The sequence below is a fragment of the Otolemur garnettii genome, unplaced genomic scaffold (genome assembly GCF_000181295.1).
Source record: "Otolemur garnettii isolate 467f Iridium unplaced genomic scaffold, OtoGar3 scaffold00024, whole genome shotgun sequence".
Lineage (NCBI taxonomy): Eukaryota > Metazoa > Chordata > Mammalia > Primates > Galagidae > Otolemur > Otolemur garnettii.
Window position 1 is genome coordinate 5,329,229 of NW_003852419.1, and position 15,389 is coordinate 5,344,617.

The 15,389-nt window shown below is 51.4% G+C and overlaps 1 protein-coding gene across 2 annotated transcripts in view; it reads left to right on the forward strand.

Annotated features, from left to right (window-relative positions):
- TTC7A (tetratricopeptide repeat domain 7A) overlaps positions 1-15,389 on the forward strand; it is a 123,818-nt gene that overhangs the window by 91,609 nt on the left and 16,820 nt on the right. For both annotated transcript variants that reach the window (XM_003787892.3, XM_023512136.1), the window contains exons 16-18: positions 5,477-5,593; positions 8,498-8,595; positions 10,280-10,414. In XM_003787892.3, coding sequence (XP_003787940.1) covers positions 5,477-5,593; positions 8,498-8,595; positions 10,280-10,414 — 350 coding nt within the window. The remainder of the gene's footprint in view (positions 1-5,476; positions 5,594-8,497; positions 8,596-10,279; positions 10,415-15,389) is intronic.

Sequence of the window (15,389 nt, forward strand, 5' to 3'; positions counted from 1 at the left end):
AAAAAAAAAAATGTTTTGGAAAGACCATACTTACCATGTCTGAGGAACTCACCCTAAGACCTTTACTCTTTGTGGCAGTTGGAAGAAATTATTTGTCTTTGCCTCACATGGGAGCAGCTCCAGGTCTCAATCCTTTTGACAAACAATTAACAGTCCAATCCTGTCCCCAGAGTGCAAAAAGGGAGGAAGAATAGGAAGATGCCAGCATTCTCTCAAGGACCTCCATCATTAGCCCCCAGCTGGAGCTACTGGGCAGACTGGCAAAGAGAGCTGTGGCACAGCCATTTATAACAAGGAGCAGAGACGGTGACCTTGCTGGTCTATCTTCCTCCACAGAAGCAGGGCTGGCCAGACATACTAGTAGACCTTGTAGGGCTGAGGTATCTCAGGGTTCAGCAGGATCAGCTAAGTCCTATCTATGCCCCTGGGTGCCAGAAATAAGGTATTTCAGGACTGGGACTCTCCTGGCCCAGCCCCAGCAGTGGGACGGAGTACATCACATGTTTATGCTGACCCTTGCTCCTTCCCCTCCCCAGAGATGATACTGACTTTCACATCTTTCAGATGCCAGTCGCATGGCAAGGGCATAAAAAACCTGTGTTTATTTCGCATGGGCGTCCACAGCTTAAAAACAGGAAAATGCTTGCAAGAGGGAGTCACAGCCAACGACACTTTGCCCAGGATCCTGTGGCTCTGTGCCACCCTTCCTATGCTCTTCCCATCCTCTTGGTGTCCCAAGCCCATCACCAGTCCTAGAGGCCAAGGGCCTAACTGAATAGGCTAGGAAACTCAAGGGCTTTCTGGGCATCCTCAGAACCACTCAGCCTGGAAGCTTGTTTCATGGGGTCTGCCAGGCGTTTGGTTTCAAAGCAGGAGTCTCTTCCCTGCTAGAGAGCAGATGCTACTGTGGGGTTTCCCGGCTGCTACTTGTGGGTCATCACAGTTCAGCCTGGTGGGCATCCCATGGAGCAGGTGATTTCACTTCAGTTTACAAGTGCAGAACTGTGCCAGCAGAGCTGGGACTTTGGCCAGTATCTCCTCACAGAGTGAAGTTTCAGTACAGAGTTTGAGGACAGTAATGTGCCCATTCCTCTCAGAGACTCAGCTTCTCATCAGAGTGCCTCTAGAGCCTGATATTTAGGAGTTCCCATCTCAGAGACTGTCCTCAGTAATATTATTGGCCTTGCCCAGTGACTGTCCCCTGAGATGAATAACTCCAGTCAGGAGGAGCCAGACCCCTCCATGCCGTGCCCAGGCCCACTGTTCCCCGCTAGGTCCTGCTCTTGTATGGGGTAAAACTTTGCTTCTGGACAGTTTGAAGTAGAAACCCTTGCTTGTTGGCTGTATGAGGAATCAGGCGAACAGACACGGTGTGCTCAGCGCTAAGCCAGGCACCAGAGAAGGGAAGTGGGGCCTATCCTACAGGTACTTGCTGTCCAGGTGGGGACACAGTGGGGCACAGGTTGTCTTAGCCTCTGCACAGGACTGTCCAGACTGTTGCTAGAGTGTCTGGCTTTAAAAATGCTTGATATAAATTTATCTTTTGTATTAAGTCTAGGTGGCAAGAAAGATTATATAGACAGCGGGGCAGAGGAAAATGGCTTCCCTCCAGCTCCTTTGGCTAGGCTATGAATTAAACTGACATAAGACAGATTAACAGGAAAAAAACACAGGAGTCCCACAAAATCTGAGGTTTGAAGAGGGACTAGATAGTGGAAGCTTAAAAGAATCCTGAGCAACAGAAAGGAAAGGAGTTTGGGGGTTCCAGAGGTGGTCAAGACAAGTTAGGAGAAGATGAGGGGAGGGAATGTGTGGTGAAAAAGATCATCTTGTTACAGGGATAAAAGTCTCTTGGAATGAATGTTGTCAGGAGTGGACCTCTTCCTTATAGATACAGCGACTAATGTAGATTTTCCTTATAAACGTAAGCTCTTTTTATAAAAGGGCAGCTTTTCAGAGCTATTCCTGCGTCTATAGTTTCTCAGAATAACCAGTCCAAAATATGCCAAAATATATTTGGGGGTGGCATTTGCTGGTCCTCTAAAGTCATATTCTGGGATGGTGTGTCCTAAGCCCCAATAGCATGTACATAAAAGTATAATAATTAAGTGGTAACTGGACATAGTCCCAGACATTCAGAGGAAGACAGGATGGGTCACATCGGGACTTTAAAACCACTGGATTAAAAGTCTCAGAATCCTTTATTCAGGTGACATTTTAGACCCATTTGGTATGTGAGGTTGGTAAGCAAGGGGCTGGGCTGCATGAAGTGGGGTGCTCCTGCTAGCGCTCTGTGTTCCCTGCCCCCACTGCCAGCAGCTTCCCCACACCCTGCCTAGGAAGCACCGTGTTCTGGCGAGGCTGTGGCCACAGCTCTGACTCCTCCTGTTGTGGGGGCCCAGAGCATCTCCCATTAGCCATGATGGCATGCCAGGGCTCCCTCAGGCTTTCTGAGAACTGGGCCAAGAGTGTGTGGGTGGGCATGATGAAGAGGGGGCTCTGTGCTTCTTAGCCAGAAGAGCAGCTGAGTGGCTCCTTCTGTGGGAGTGGTTTGCAGATCCCTGCTGAGCGGGGGAAAGTCGGCAGTGAAATAGAAGCTAGCTGGCAGGAGTACAGGTAACCACATCCTGACTTAGGGCAGACTGTCTTGGAGGGGGGTGCCCAACCCCCATAGGAACACACAGAAAGTCAGAGCATGGCAGCAGAGGGCATGACATGGAGCACGTCCTGAGCTTTGGGGAGCTGCTATACTCACGTGATCAGCACACACGTGCCCAGAGTCATGTGAGGAGTGGCAGGAATGCAAGGTGGAACCAGAACAGGAAGGCTATGAAGGCCACACAGAAGCGTTTGGATGGCAGGTGTGGACATCCTCGGCAGGGCTCTTGGTGGAGGAAGATCCCTCTGGCGGTGCTCAATTGCCAGACCACAGAACTCTCAGGAGCTAATGTGGAGCCTCCCAAGACCTGGGAGTGAAGGATCAGACCAACAGTGACTGTTTGATCACTTGCCCCAGCCTAGAAAGGATGTGGCTGGATTGAGAAATTCTGCTCTGGGCCACTCACTCTAATGGAATGTCAGTGGCTACAAAAATACAGCCTGGGTTGGTAGAAGCTACTATAATGCCAGCTCAGCTTTTGGCCACTTCTGCTCCAAGCACATGGTGTGGTCAGGTCTTCCATGTACCCTCCCTGATCCTCAGAGATGCAGGAAGTAGCACTGAGAAGGGAGCTCTAGCAGAGGGAATTGTACTAGAGGAGGGGTCTGCTGAGAGCCAAGGGATGCTGCAGGGCTGGCCCGCCCAGAAGCTGTCCCTGGGAACCTGCCCAACCCAGGGGACTCTGCTACCCTGGCTGCCTGCATGGGGGTGCTTTTCTGCCTCATCAAACACCTACTGTTCCAACCTGCCGCTCTTGCCACACCTCATACTCCTCCTGTCCCCTACTCTCAACCCAACCCCACCCCACCCTGCTTTCCACCAGCTCTAGTAAGACCCCTTCTCTGTTCTCTCTTTGCACTGAATCTGATCTAGAAATACAGTCCTTGATTCTCTGGGCAATTTATTATTTATAGCACTCTAATTGTTCCTTTGAAGATAGGCATTGTGAGTTCTTCATATTACCAAAAGCAAAGGCTCCTAATCCTTATGGAGTGTTGGACCCTTGGCGAGTCTGGAAAGGAGAGCAGGGGTGGTAGGCCTGGTACCTGAGGCTACACCCCAGGTCAGCCCTGCTCGGTCATGTTCCAGGCCCAGCCTTCCACCCTGGGGGGCCTCTGCCCTCAGGGCCTTATGGGCTATCTGGATGGTCATTAGTTGAAGTTCCAAGAAGGGTACAGGCCAACCTGAGAGGGTGGAATCTAAAGTCAGGTTGGGCAGGGGGCAAAGTTGAAAGGAAGAGCCACATCAGGAAAGCTGTGTGAGGGGCAGGGAAGGCATTTTTGAGGAATAGTGAGGAGGAAAAATAATACCTGTCCAGGAACTCCCTCCTCTGAAGAGATGACTGGGGAAATTCCCCCTACTTCATTCTCTACCAAAAAGTCACAACCTAACAGAAACAGGTGAGAAAAGAAAGGAGCAGAGTATGGACGTCAAAGTTCTTTATGAGGCTGGAGGCCCAGGTCTTGGGACAGAGGACAGGGAGGCCAGGACCCAACAAAGGGGGCAGGTCAGAGGAGCAGCCCCCTGGTGTAGGCCTGGCATCCCTGAGAGACACCTGCCCCCCCAAGCCTGGGAGATCAGGGTGAGGCCCCCAGATGGGGAAAGACTATGTGCCACCCTTGGATGGGCCAGTAGAACCTCAAGGCAGTGGTCACCTGGGGGGTCTGGCACTCATGTGGTTTATGCAGCAGCAATGCCGTGGATCCAGGAGCCTTACTCCTTAGTGATGAGAACTGGAAGCCACAGCCTTGATAGGCTCTGCAGGTGACCCAGGCAGCCTGTGTGCATTAGGACTGCTGGTAGTACCAGCGAGGAATATTGTCCTTGCATACTGGTTGCTAAATAGCCACTGCCTGGACCCCTCCACCAGTACCCTCAGACCTCCTAGAAGCTGAAGGGCCAACACCTGGCACAGCAGAGCCTCAGGGCCCTAACCCAGTCCTTGGCGAGCAGGGGTTATCATTGGTCTGTGTGATATCTTTTGGTTGTCCCTACCTCCTCATGGGACCAACCCCTCCTTCCCAGCCATTAGAAGTGCCACATTCCCACACTTTCCTTACTTCAGAGGACTTCAGCTTTTCAGGGTGAAAGAAATTCTAAAGTTGCTTTCTCTCATTGCACAGTAACTGTTCCTAAATGGCGATTTGAATAGGGTTTCATGTTGCTTTAATCCTATCAATTATATAAGGGAAGCTAGCTATTTTGGGAAATTCAAGTTTGATAAAGTATAACACCATCTTCCTCATGTATCCAGGGTCAGGAAGCAAAGTTTGCAATTTCATTTAGAAGTTAACAGGGCACCTATTGTGTGCTATCAAGGTAGAAAGCAGAGCTCTGCCTGGGTGACCTTTTCACCCTTCCCTTGCTTAACCTCACCCACGGATTCAAAGTGACTTTCTGGGAAGGTCTCTTATCCAAGGCCCATCCTGGGCCCTGAGGGGCATTTAAATATAAAGGCTGACCACACATTAGAGAGGACAAAGGACGCTGCTTAGCTGAGGATGTGGGTAGGAAGAGCAAGCCAAGAGCAGCAATCACCCTTGACACTGCTTCCGAGGTGGGTGATTTAGTGTTTGGTCACTGGACACGTGGATGACAGTGACAAGTGCAGGAGAGTGCTTCATGCTTTGGCAGCCAAAATGGAGAGAAACTGAGGCATAGGAAGAAAGCAAGCGGTCCGCAGATGCTGCCACACTCATGGCACTCTCCCTCCTATGTGCTGGGGAGGGCCGCAGATGGAGGGTGCCACGCTGGGGCAGAGTTCCCAGATGAGAAGAGGCCCTCTCCAGGCTTGCTAATGGCCACTCCCTCCCACAGCCTGATGTTCACCAAGGTGAAGCTGGAGCAGCTACTGAAAGGCCCTGAGGAAGCCCTCGTGACCTGCAGACAAATGCTGCAGCTGTGGCAGAGCCTGTATAGCTTCTCCCAGCTAGGGTGAGTGGATGTCCTTGTCCTTTGGGTTGCCAGAGGGTGGTTGCCAGGGTCGTTGTAAATTGAAGTTCAGAGTGGGAGGAAGGAAGAGAAATCATGATTGAGCACACCCGTTCCAGGTGTTGGGCTTGTTGCTTTACTTTATTATACATTATGGGATTTTATTCTCAGCCCAGTGAGGGGAGTGAAACTCAGAGACCTTACACAGTTTGCCAGAGTCACTTGCTGGTGCTCTCTAGTGCTGGGCTTGAGCCCAGGCCTTCTGAGTCCCAGCCCCTGGAGGCTGTCACTTTCCTGATTCTTATATGGAGGCTAAAGGAAGAGGAGGTGGCAGGGTCCCCACTTCTCTCCAGTCACCAGTGTCCATGTACCCTTTCTCCTGCTGTAATCTCTGGCCTGGCATCTGGGTTTGTCCCGGGCCAGCGCAGGGTACTCTTATCTGGGATGAATTTGCAGGTCTTTTCTCAAGCCCAGTGGGATGCCTGGGCTCAACCTGTGTGACCCAAAGGGAAAGGGGGCCTCATACAGGTGGCTTGGCTGCCTCTTTGTGGGCCTCTGTTCTCCAAGACCTCCCCTTCTCTGGAATTGCTAGCTGTGTCATTTCCCTAAGGCCCCAGGGGACCCTACTCTGGTGAGTGTTTGCATTTTCACAGGGACTTAGGGAGCTCAGAGGCTTTCAATTTTCCCAGAAGAACGTCTACAATGGCAAAATTTACAGGGGAGGCCCCCGGGTGATCAGGTGGGGTAAAACACCCTGGATAGGGTCAGCCCTCACTTTGCAGGCCTATGAACCTAGGAGGTTCTGGAGAAGAGCAGAACCAATGAGTGGAAGGAAGCTGCCTGAAGGAGGCTCTGGCTAAGGGACTTTTCAGAAAGGGAATGGGAGGCCACCTGGCAGCTGGGCACCCTGTGGACAAGAACCAGACCCCTATTCGAGGGGACTCACTGAGTTCAGGTGCCCTCACTCTTCTGTTCCCTGGCTGAGGCCACTGGAGCAGGTGCATAGCTGGTCCCCTTTTTGCTCCTTTTTGGATGGCTGGTTGTCATCAGTGGTCAGTCATGGTGGAGCCCCTCTGAGATGCAGCTTTGTCTACAGCACTGAAGGGCCACTTTTGCCTCCCAGGGAGCAGCAGAACTGCTGGGCTGCCAGAGCTCTTCGCTGCAGGAAGCCCCTGAACACTTCTCCTGAGCTCCCCCACGCAGGGTAGTGCAGGATTATCTGGACTGGAAGCTTGGACCCAGTACCTTCCTGGCTTTCCCAGGAGATAGGGAAGATTCTTTCCTAGACCTGAGGCCACAGATCAGAAACCAAGGCTTGGATCGAGGCCAAGGTTCAAGGCCAGAATCTACAGCCTTAAGGTCTGGCCTACCCCTCTTGCCCAGTGGCCCCCTTCCTGCTGAACCACCTGGCACACCCCCTTCCTCTGCTCTGCCTGGGCCAGGCCCACACTGCTGGTCTAGTCTAAAGTTGTAACCATGGGTAGACCCCATCCAGATGCCCCTCCTTCAAGGAGCCACTGACTGCCCAGCTCTCCTGTGGGTGTCTGCTAATTGCTTGGCCTGGACCATCTCTTCTCTTCCTCTCCCCCTCTGGCAGTGAGGTTCTACAAGATATACTGGCCTAGAGCCAGATGGCAAGTAGTCCCCCAGACAGGCTGTTTCCAGGGCCCTGGGAGAGGTCCCTTCATAGATAGGAGAGAAAGTAGGACAGGAGCCTGCATCTGTGGGTCTGCCCCGAACCAGCCCAGCACCAGCACCAGCACCTGCCCGTGCGTCTTGCTCCTCAAAGCAACCTGTGAGATGAACATGATCATGCCCATTTTCAGGATAAGAAAACTTAAGAAAGGTCAAGTAGCTTTGCCAAAGGTCACAAAGCTAAGAAGAGTGACCTGTGATTTCAACCTGGTGTCTCTGGCTCTTTTGCACCAGGCTTGGGTGCCACCTGGGAGTGGGAGGAAGGTAGCAGAGGAAGGGAGCCAGCCCTAGCCACTGTGTTTCATGGATGGTCTCCTATAGTGCCCACTGAGATGACTGGGCAGCCATAGGCCCAAACTGGGACTAGTGTGAGCTTTAATTAGTATGGCAGGGACACCCCAGACCCTGGCACTCTTTGTGGAACCATCATCTTGGCTCCTCTCTCAAAGGAAGAAGCCAGGAAGAAGCCTTCTGGCCAGGCTGGGCCTGCCTTCTCCTCTCCTCCACCTTCTGCCTCCATCCTCCTCTAACTTCCCCCCCCCCCCACAGGGTCAGGGGCTCCCTCAGCATGGGAACAGGCTGGTGGGGGCTGCATGTGCCCCAGGATAGCCACAATAGGCTTTCTGAGCTGGTGCTCTTTCCTAGCTCCTATTTTGAGACAAGAGACACCCACACACACCAGCAGTATGGGAGCTGGGGAATTGGGGGCAGGCATTATTTAATCTGCCCCCTAAGGGCCCCCATGGCTTCTCTGGAGTCCTCCCCTTTCTTTGGGAGCCAGGGTAGCTAGAGGCAGGGAGTGGCATCTGGTGCCTCCTTCTGTGGGGATAGGTTGGGGTACTTCTGGTACCCTGGAAAGACCAGGCTTTCCTTGAACACCATTGCCCAGATCCACTTTCTGCCTGGCACCCTGCTAGATGTGAGGACACCGAAAAGTAGAAAAGACCTGGCCCTGGCTGGACAGTTGCTGGCCTCACCCACTTCAGAGGAGAGCACAGACAGTGTGGGAGTGTCTCCGTTCCTCAGCCTATGTGGCCTGGACCATGCTGACCTGTCCTGCCTCTAGTGGTCTTCGTCCTTCCCAATGACTTTGGTTCTGTTCTCAGGCCTGAAGTCTCAGTGTCCCAAAGCCTGCTGGGAGTGAGGGAGTGAGGCTGCCTCATCCCTGTCAGTGCAAAACCTTACCGGGCCCTGCCCACCCTTGCCTTTCAGAGGCCTGGAAAAGGATGGCAGCCTCGGTGAGGGCTTCACAATGAAGAAACAGAGTGGCATGCACCTGACCTTGCCTGATGCCCATGATGCAGATTCTGGTAAGAGTGCGCCTGAGCAGCTCTCTGTGTGGGCCTATGGCTCTCCCAGTCTGAGAGCACTAATAGGGAGTGGCATCCACCCAGCTGGGCCAACCCATCTCTGCTCCTTGCCGGTTGCTGCCCAAGGGTCTTGGTGCTAAGAAACTATCCTGTTGCCTTTCAGGGCTGACCTTGGCTCTGGCGAAAGCTGGCTACTGGCCCTGGAGTGGGCAGTGCGCAGCTGGAGTGAACAGGGGGTGAAAGGAGGGAAGCTGGAGTTGAGAAGATAGCTGTAGAGCACAGAAACTGTTTCCCCTTAGGCTAAAGCCAGAGGCCACAGTCCACCTAATGTCCACAGCAGATCAAGTCAAATAGAAAGGAAAGGACTGAGCTGTTTACAACTCTAAGTTCAAAGCTGACTCTTTCCTGAAAAAACTCATCCTGAAACTCATGGCTTGTGAAATTCAGATGAATTCAGGAAATGCAAACTTAAACATTTTTTGATTGGGGACCTGATTAAAGTAGAACATCTTCCTTACAAACACAAGATTTAGTCAAGGGAATGAAAGTGAGCTGCAGTTAGTGGAACTGCTCTTTTTTTTTTTTTTTCACTTCTGTGGATATGAGCCAAGTTGTACCTTTGTTGTCAAGGGATAGAGTTGATTCTAGAAGGCAAACCTAGCACCTGACTTTAGAGGCACATCTCAGGGTTGCTTCGCTGCGTGTAGAGCTGCTGTCTCCAAGGAGGAGATGGAGGAATGGGGGGCAGGAGCTCCTTTGCAATTAGAGGGAAGAATTATGAACACAGTTATTAGGACTCCATGTTCACTTGTCTCATAAACTGAAATCATCTGTGGTTTGCCCTGAGGTCCCCTGAGTTTATTAGAGCCTTTATTGCCTCTGTGAGAGAGAGAGAAAGTGCTCACATTTCACCTGCATGGAATTATAAATGTCAACAGCTTACATATCCTGAACAGGGGCCCATGTCACCAAGAATGGCCACAGGAAGAGGTTTTCCAGAGGGCACAGGTCTGACTTGAAATGCTACCCAGGGGGTTTTCACAGCACTGTCCCAAATGGGATCTTTATACGTAGGAAATAGTAATACACACTTGTGAAAACAGAAAGTAAAAATAGCAAAAGGAAAAAACTCATCCATAATTTCTCCACCTAGCCCTTAATAAACAGCCTTTCCGATTTTTTTCCCAACCCCATATTTTTTTTATAAAAATGTGATCCTATTCTTTAGTAACTTGCTTTTTTTGTCTAACTGTATGTGAACATCTTTCCATATTGATTTCTGATACCCATATTTAGACATTGTTATTTTAACCACTATACCCTCACTTATTTCTAATCAGTCCCTGTTATTAGACACTAAGTAATTCCTATTATTTTCAGTGTTACAGGCAGTAGCAGAATGAGCAACTCTGCTGACATGGGGTGATTGTTTTCCTAGGGGTAGATTCCTAGTGGGATCTCTGCCTGGTTGCCCCACAGGGAGCTCCTCTCCTTAGCTTTGGGTGAGAAGATGCAGTGGGCTGTCCCTGGTGGGTCTGTGAGTTACTTTATGGCTGCCTGGCTGTGCTATCTTGCCCTGCCTTAGCGCCCTCTCCTTCCCCATGGAACTGGGCAGTTACTGTTCCTGCAGCCTACAGCGTTTGGCACCCGGCTACTGCTCAGCCTGAACCCTCTTGCTCCACAGGCTCCCGGCAAGCATCATCCATCGCAGCCTCCCGGCTGGAGGAGGCCATGTCAGAGCTGACCATGCCGTCTTCAGTCCTGAAGCAGGGCCCCATGCAGCTGTGGACCACACTGGAACAGATCTGGCTCCAGGCCGGTAAGTGTCCCTGGTCCCCATGATCCTACCTGCATGCCTGCAGCTTACTCCAACTGTCAGAGCCCTGTCTTGGGGAAGGGAGTGTATGGAGGTGACCGCTGGCAGTACTCATGGGCTACATGGTACTTATAGGAAAGGTTCCAGCTATTTCTTCTTTGCTTCAGGCAAGTCACTTAATCTATCTGGCTATGGGTTTCCTTCTCTGCCTAGTGGGGATGGTGCCTGCCTCCCACCTGGGAGAGCTTCTCTAGCAGCAGATAGACATGAGAGGGAATTTGAGGTCATGAAAGGCCACACAGATGGTCTTCTTAGTCTCACAAGCAGGCTTCAAACCCTGGAGGACTTCAGACCCTCGTGGAGAGCTCATGGAATAGCTAAAGAAGAGGTGACGTGTTGAGGCCCCAACAAAGGGAGGGTCTGGGGGCAGAATTCATTGAAGGCAGAGTGGAGTGGGTAACACTGAAGTTCTTATTCAGGTGACAGTCCCTCTTGGTACTAATTGGTGCCATTGCCACCGTGGAGTTGGAAGGTTAGTGTCTGGGAGTCAGGCTTCAGAAAGCCAGCTTGGGAGTCACACAGATCTGGGTTCTAATGCCAGATAACTCTCATGAGTCCTGATCTAAAATAAGCTGACTTGTGAAGCAGTCAGGGTGGCACATAGTAGGTGCCCAGCTAGTGGCACTTGGCTTCTGTCTTGTCCATCACAGTCGAGGTAGAGGTAGAGGTATAGGTGATCTGGGCCGGCAAACAGTTGAGTGTCCTAATGCTTAGGAGTGCCTAGGAGTGACTTGTGGGTTTGAAATTCTAACCTGAGGGTGTGTGAGAGGTGGATCAGAATGGATGAGAGAAAAAGCCAGAGGTGACAAGTGAGTGCCTGAAAGAGATAAAATGGTGGCGGCAGCAGAAGATAGACTGAGTGGAATCTTAAAAGTGCACCAGGCCTGAGCCGCCCCAGGGACACTGTGGGCCCTGGAGTGCCTCTTGGCCTGTGTTCTGATGGTCTTCCTATCTGCCTGCTCCCTGCATGGGGGTGGGGCTGTGGTCCCCAGGGGAGGTAGAGAAGAAACTGGATGAATGAGCCCTTAGCAGGACAGTGGATCTGGCCAGCCAGAGTTAGAATGTGCTTATTAGCTGAGAATCGCAGCTTCCTGCTGTGTGTTTCTCATGCATGGACACATTTGTGTTGCAGTGTGCTCTCCCTCCCCCACCCTAGGTTCTGAGTCTGGAAAAAAAAAATTAAACCAGGATTCACAACAAAGCTAGACACGGGAGCATTTTAATAACCCAAACCCAAATCCTGCTCCATATATCGTCTCAAGGGCATGAGGATCCTAGGGACGTGTGGGGGCTGTGCTTGCTCCAGAATCAGCTTATTGGGTCTTAATTAGGAAGAGGAATGTTGGAAAATCCAGAAGGATAATGAACAAGAGATTGCTCTGTCTTCTTCTGCAGAGATTCCTCTGTCTTCTTCTGAGACATGGAGCCCTAACAACTCCTGGCTGCACGGGGTGTGCAGAATGGAGCCCCAGCCCCTCAGGTGCCTGGGGTAGAAACCTGTACCCACACTGGGAGTGTCACCAACTTCAGTGATGCATCAGTAATATGGTTATCAAATTCCAGAGCTGTGGGTTACCTGTGCTGGGGCTCCCAAGGCCTTTTGATTTAATGATTTGCTTTGTTTATTACCATCAGCAAATGAAAACGTTTTTGCATGTCACAACCCTGCTTACATTTCTCAGATAATATATTGCTTGATACTAGGGATGCTAGCATGTTCTGGTAACTACAAGTAAGGCTAACAGCCTTCTTAAAGCCTATAATTAGATGTGGGAGTATGACTGTAAACACAGCCTTCAATAATTTGCACATTAGCCCTTCTTCTCTGGACATTATCCTACATATTCACTCCACAGAGGAGATCTCTGAGAAGAGAATCTGAATGCTTTCAGTGTGGCTCCAGATGAGGGCTGGGCAGTGTGGTGTTAGGAGGTAGGTTTGGGTGAACATACCAGGTCCAGAATAGCAGTAGCTTACACAAGGTAGATGCTTATTTCTTAGCCATGTAATAATTCAGAGATGACAACCTTGAATGGGATGATAGCTCTGCTGTTTCCAGGGTGTCACTCCTGTCCATGTGGTCCAGGATGACTCTGCCACATTCACACTCTAAGGCATAAGATAAACAAGGAAGAGAAGAAAGTGATGCAATGGTACATTTCAAAACTATTAAGAAAAGAGTATAATTGTGATGGATGTGTTAGTTCAATATAAGCATTTTACATTGTATATCAAATCAGTACACTGAACCCCATAAATGCATCAACGTACAAAGTTATGATTTAATAAAAACAAAACACACACACACACACACAAAAACAAGGACATACCCTGGAATTTGCACGCTTCATTTCCCCTCATGACCCATTGGCCAGAACTTGGTTATTTGACTACCCCTAACTGCAAAGGACGCTGGCAAATGACAATTCTGGGTGCTCATGTCCCCCATTAAAAATCAGGGGATCTGTCATGATAGAAGAAGAGACCAGACTGGTTCACAGCCACCACGGCCAGGAAGGGAACCTGAGAAGGTGTCCTAGCTCATTCATTCTGAGCCTGAAAGAATTCCAGGGCAGTTTGCACCATGAACTCTCTCCTCTCCCCTGGCTGCCATCTTCACCCGCAAGCATTTATTGAGCACCTGTTGAATGAGGGCTGCCAGGACAGATCACAGGGCAATGACTTCTCTCCCTACCCCCACCTGACCCAGGCTAAGAATACTGTCATTAGCGTCCCCACCCCACTCACCCCTGCCTAATGACTCCACCAGCTGCAGCAAATTTACAGGAAGGAAAAAAGATGCCTTTATCATTTTGGAATGAGCTAATCCCTCTGGTTTGGTTCAAGATAAATTGCATCCCAGTCTGTTTGGCAGTAAGTTCCGACCTGAATTTACGCTTTGGTTGGGAAATGTCGTATCTTTCCTCTCCCAACTCTTGCCATCCTCCTCTCCCCTCCCCACTCCAAGCTTCTTTCCCATTCCAGTCCAACGTGAGAAGCCCACGGACTTATTCTGAATGAGTTGCGGGGTGCCTTTTGGGAAGCAGATCTGTGAGAAAGTGGGAGAGGTACTGGGTCTTAAGATGCTCCAAGATCAGGGTGTCAAGAGATGCCTTCCAGAAAAGCAAGACACCCCACACACACACACCACAGAGCGCATCTCTCTGGGAGCTGGCAGTGTGCCAGAGATGGATGTAGGGCGAGAGGGGACATGGGAAGCTCTGGGCTTTCTCTGGGTTTGGGGACACTGGCCTTAGTCTCAACTCCTGGATGCCAGGCTGTTGCAGTCTGGGCACAGGTGCCCTGGCCTGCTGGTGGAAGCTACCCCAGTTGTTAGCTGGGCAGATGAGGAAGCTGGGGTGCATGTTTATTACCAAAGCCTGGGTGAGGAGGAAGCCAGCACTTGCCCTGGTCCTGTGCGCTCCTATGCTCTTTTGTGTCCCTCTTTCCTCTCTGTCCTTTGCCCTGTCTTCTTTGCTCTCCCCTCTTTTCCCAGGTCCCCACCCTGCTCATCCCTCCTGCCTTCACTCAGTGCCTTCTTCCCATGTTTTCCTCTTCCCTTGCTCTGGCCTTTTCTTCTCTCCTCCCAGTTTCTTGAGCCAGCACAGAGGCCACGCCCAAGACAGACCCACGCAGCCTCGATTGCCTGTGCTCTCTGGGTCCTGAGCAGGAGGGTCTTGGACTTTTTGGTTTCCATTGTTGGGTTCCTGGTCTTTCTCTGTTCTAACCCCTTGGTCTCCTCTCCTCTTCCTCCCTCATCGTCTCTCCACCTTCCTTCTTTATTCTGGGTGTCCATATATCCTGAGGGTCTGCTCCATGGAGAGGGATGCTTCCTTATTTCCTTTGGGTCACCAGAACTGCCCACTGATGATGAAGGCCAGCCAAGGTGGTTTCCTTTTAGGACCTGACCTATTTCTCCTTTGCTCTGGGGCTCTGAGTCTAGAGGCTCCCTCCCTGTTCTGAGGCCTGGGGGAGGGTCTCTGTAGGAAGCATCTCCCATGGGGCTAGTCTGAGGGCAGGACCTGCCTGCCAAGGGCTGTGGAAATAGCCCTGGAGAATAGGCCCATCCCCCAGCCTGGGGAGAGGGAGAGCCTTGGGTTTGGCAGGCATGTTAGGAAGACTGGAACCAGCTCTGGGTGCAGGGTTAGACCAGGATGTCTCAGAGAAAAATAATAAAAGGGCCTCTTGCAAAGCTCCAGGGAACAGATGTTTTCCATTTGTAGCCTGCAGAGAGAAAGCACAGAGAGGAGTGGGGTGGAGAGAGAGGGAGGGAGGAGGAAGAAAACCGGAGGCATGCAGGCGAGAGAAGAGGTCAGGAGGTAGGCAGGGAGGAAGGCGAAAGCAGAGCAAGTCAGCGGGAGGAAGAGACTTAGGAACTGTAGGGACAAAGAGGGCCCCTCTGACACAGGGGTACAGCAAGGCCGTTTTGCTGGGGTGGCAACCTTGACAAATGAAAATTCAAGGAAAATCTGATGAGCACTCACCCAGCCCTGGCCACGGGAGGCCAGGATGGACGTGAGCACCACTGGGTCCTGGCAGCCAGGGCTGGGCCAGAGAAGATCAGGGCACAGTGCCGTGGGTCACTGCCATACCCACACTGTCTAGTACTCACACTGTCTGGTGAGTACCATGTTTGGTAAAGCAGTGAGCAGGAGCCCAGGGCATCTGCCCAGGGATACTGAGGCCAGGAAGAGAGGTACACTGCCTCCCCCAGACCTGTGGGCCTGTCTGCAGGTCAGAGGCCCCACCTGGGGGCTAGACCTGCAGGTGCTATCAACAAGGCAGCCAGGAGTCCCCAGGAGGCCTCAGTGCTCTGGCTGCATTCTGGGTCACAGCTTCCTGCCTAACTGGTATGAAGCACATCAGAACAGAGCAGTCGGCTCGGCGCCTATAGCTCAACCGGCTAAGGCGCCAGCCA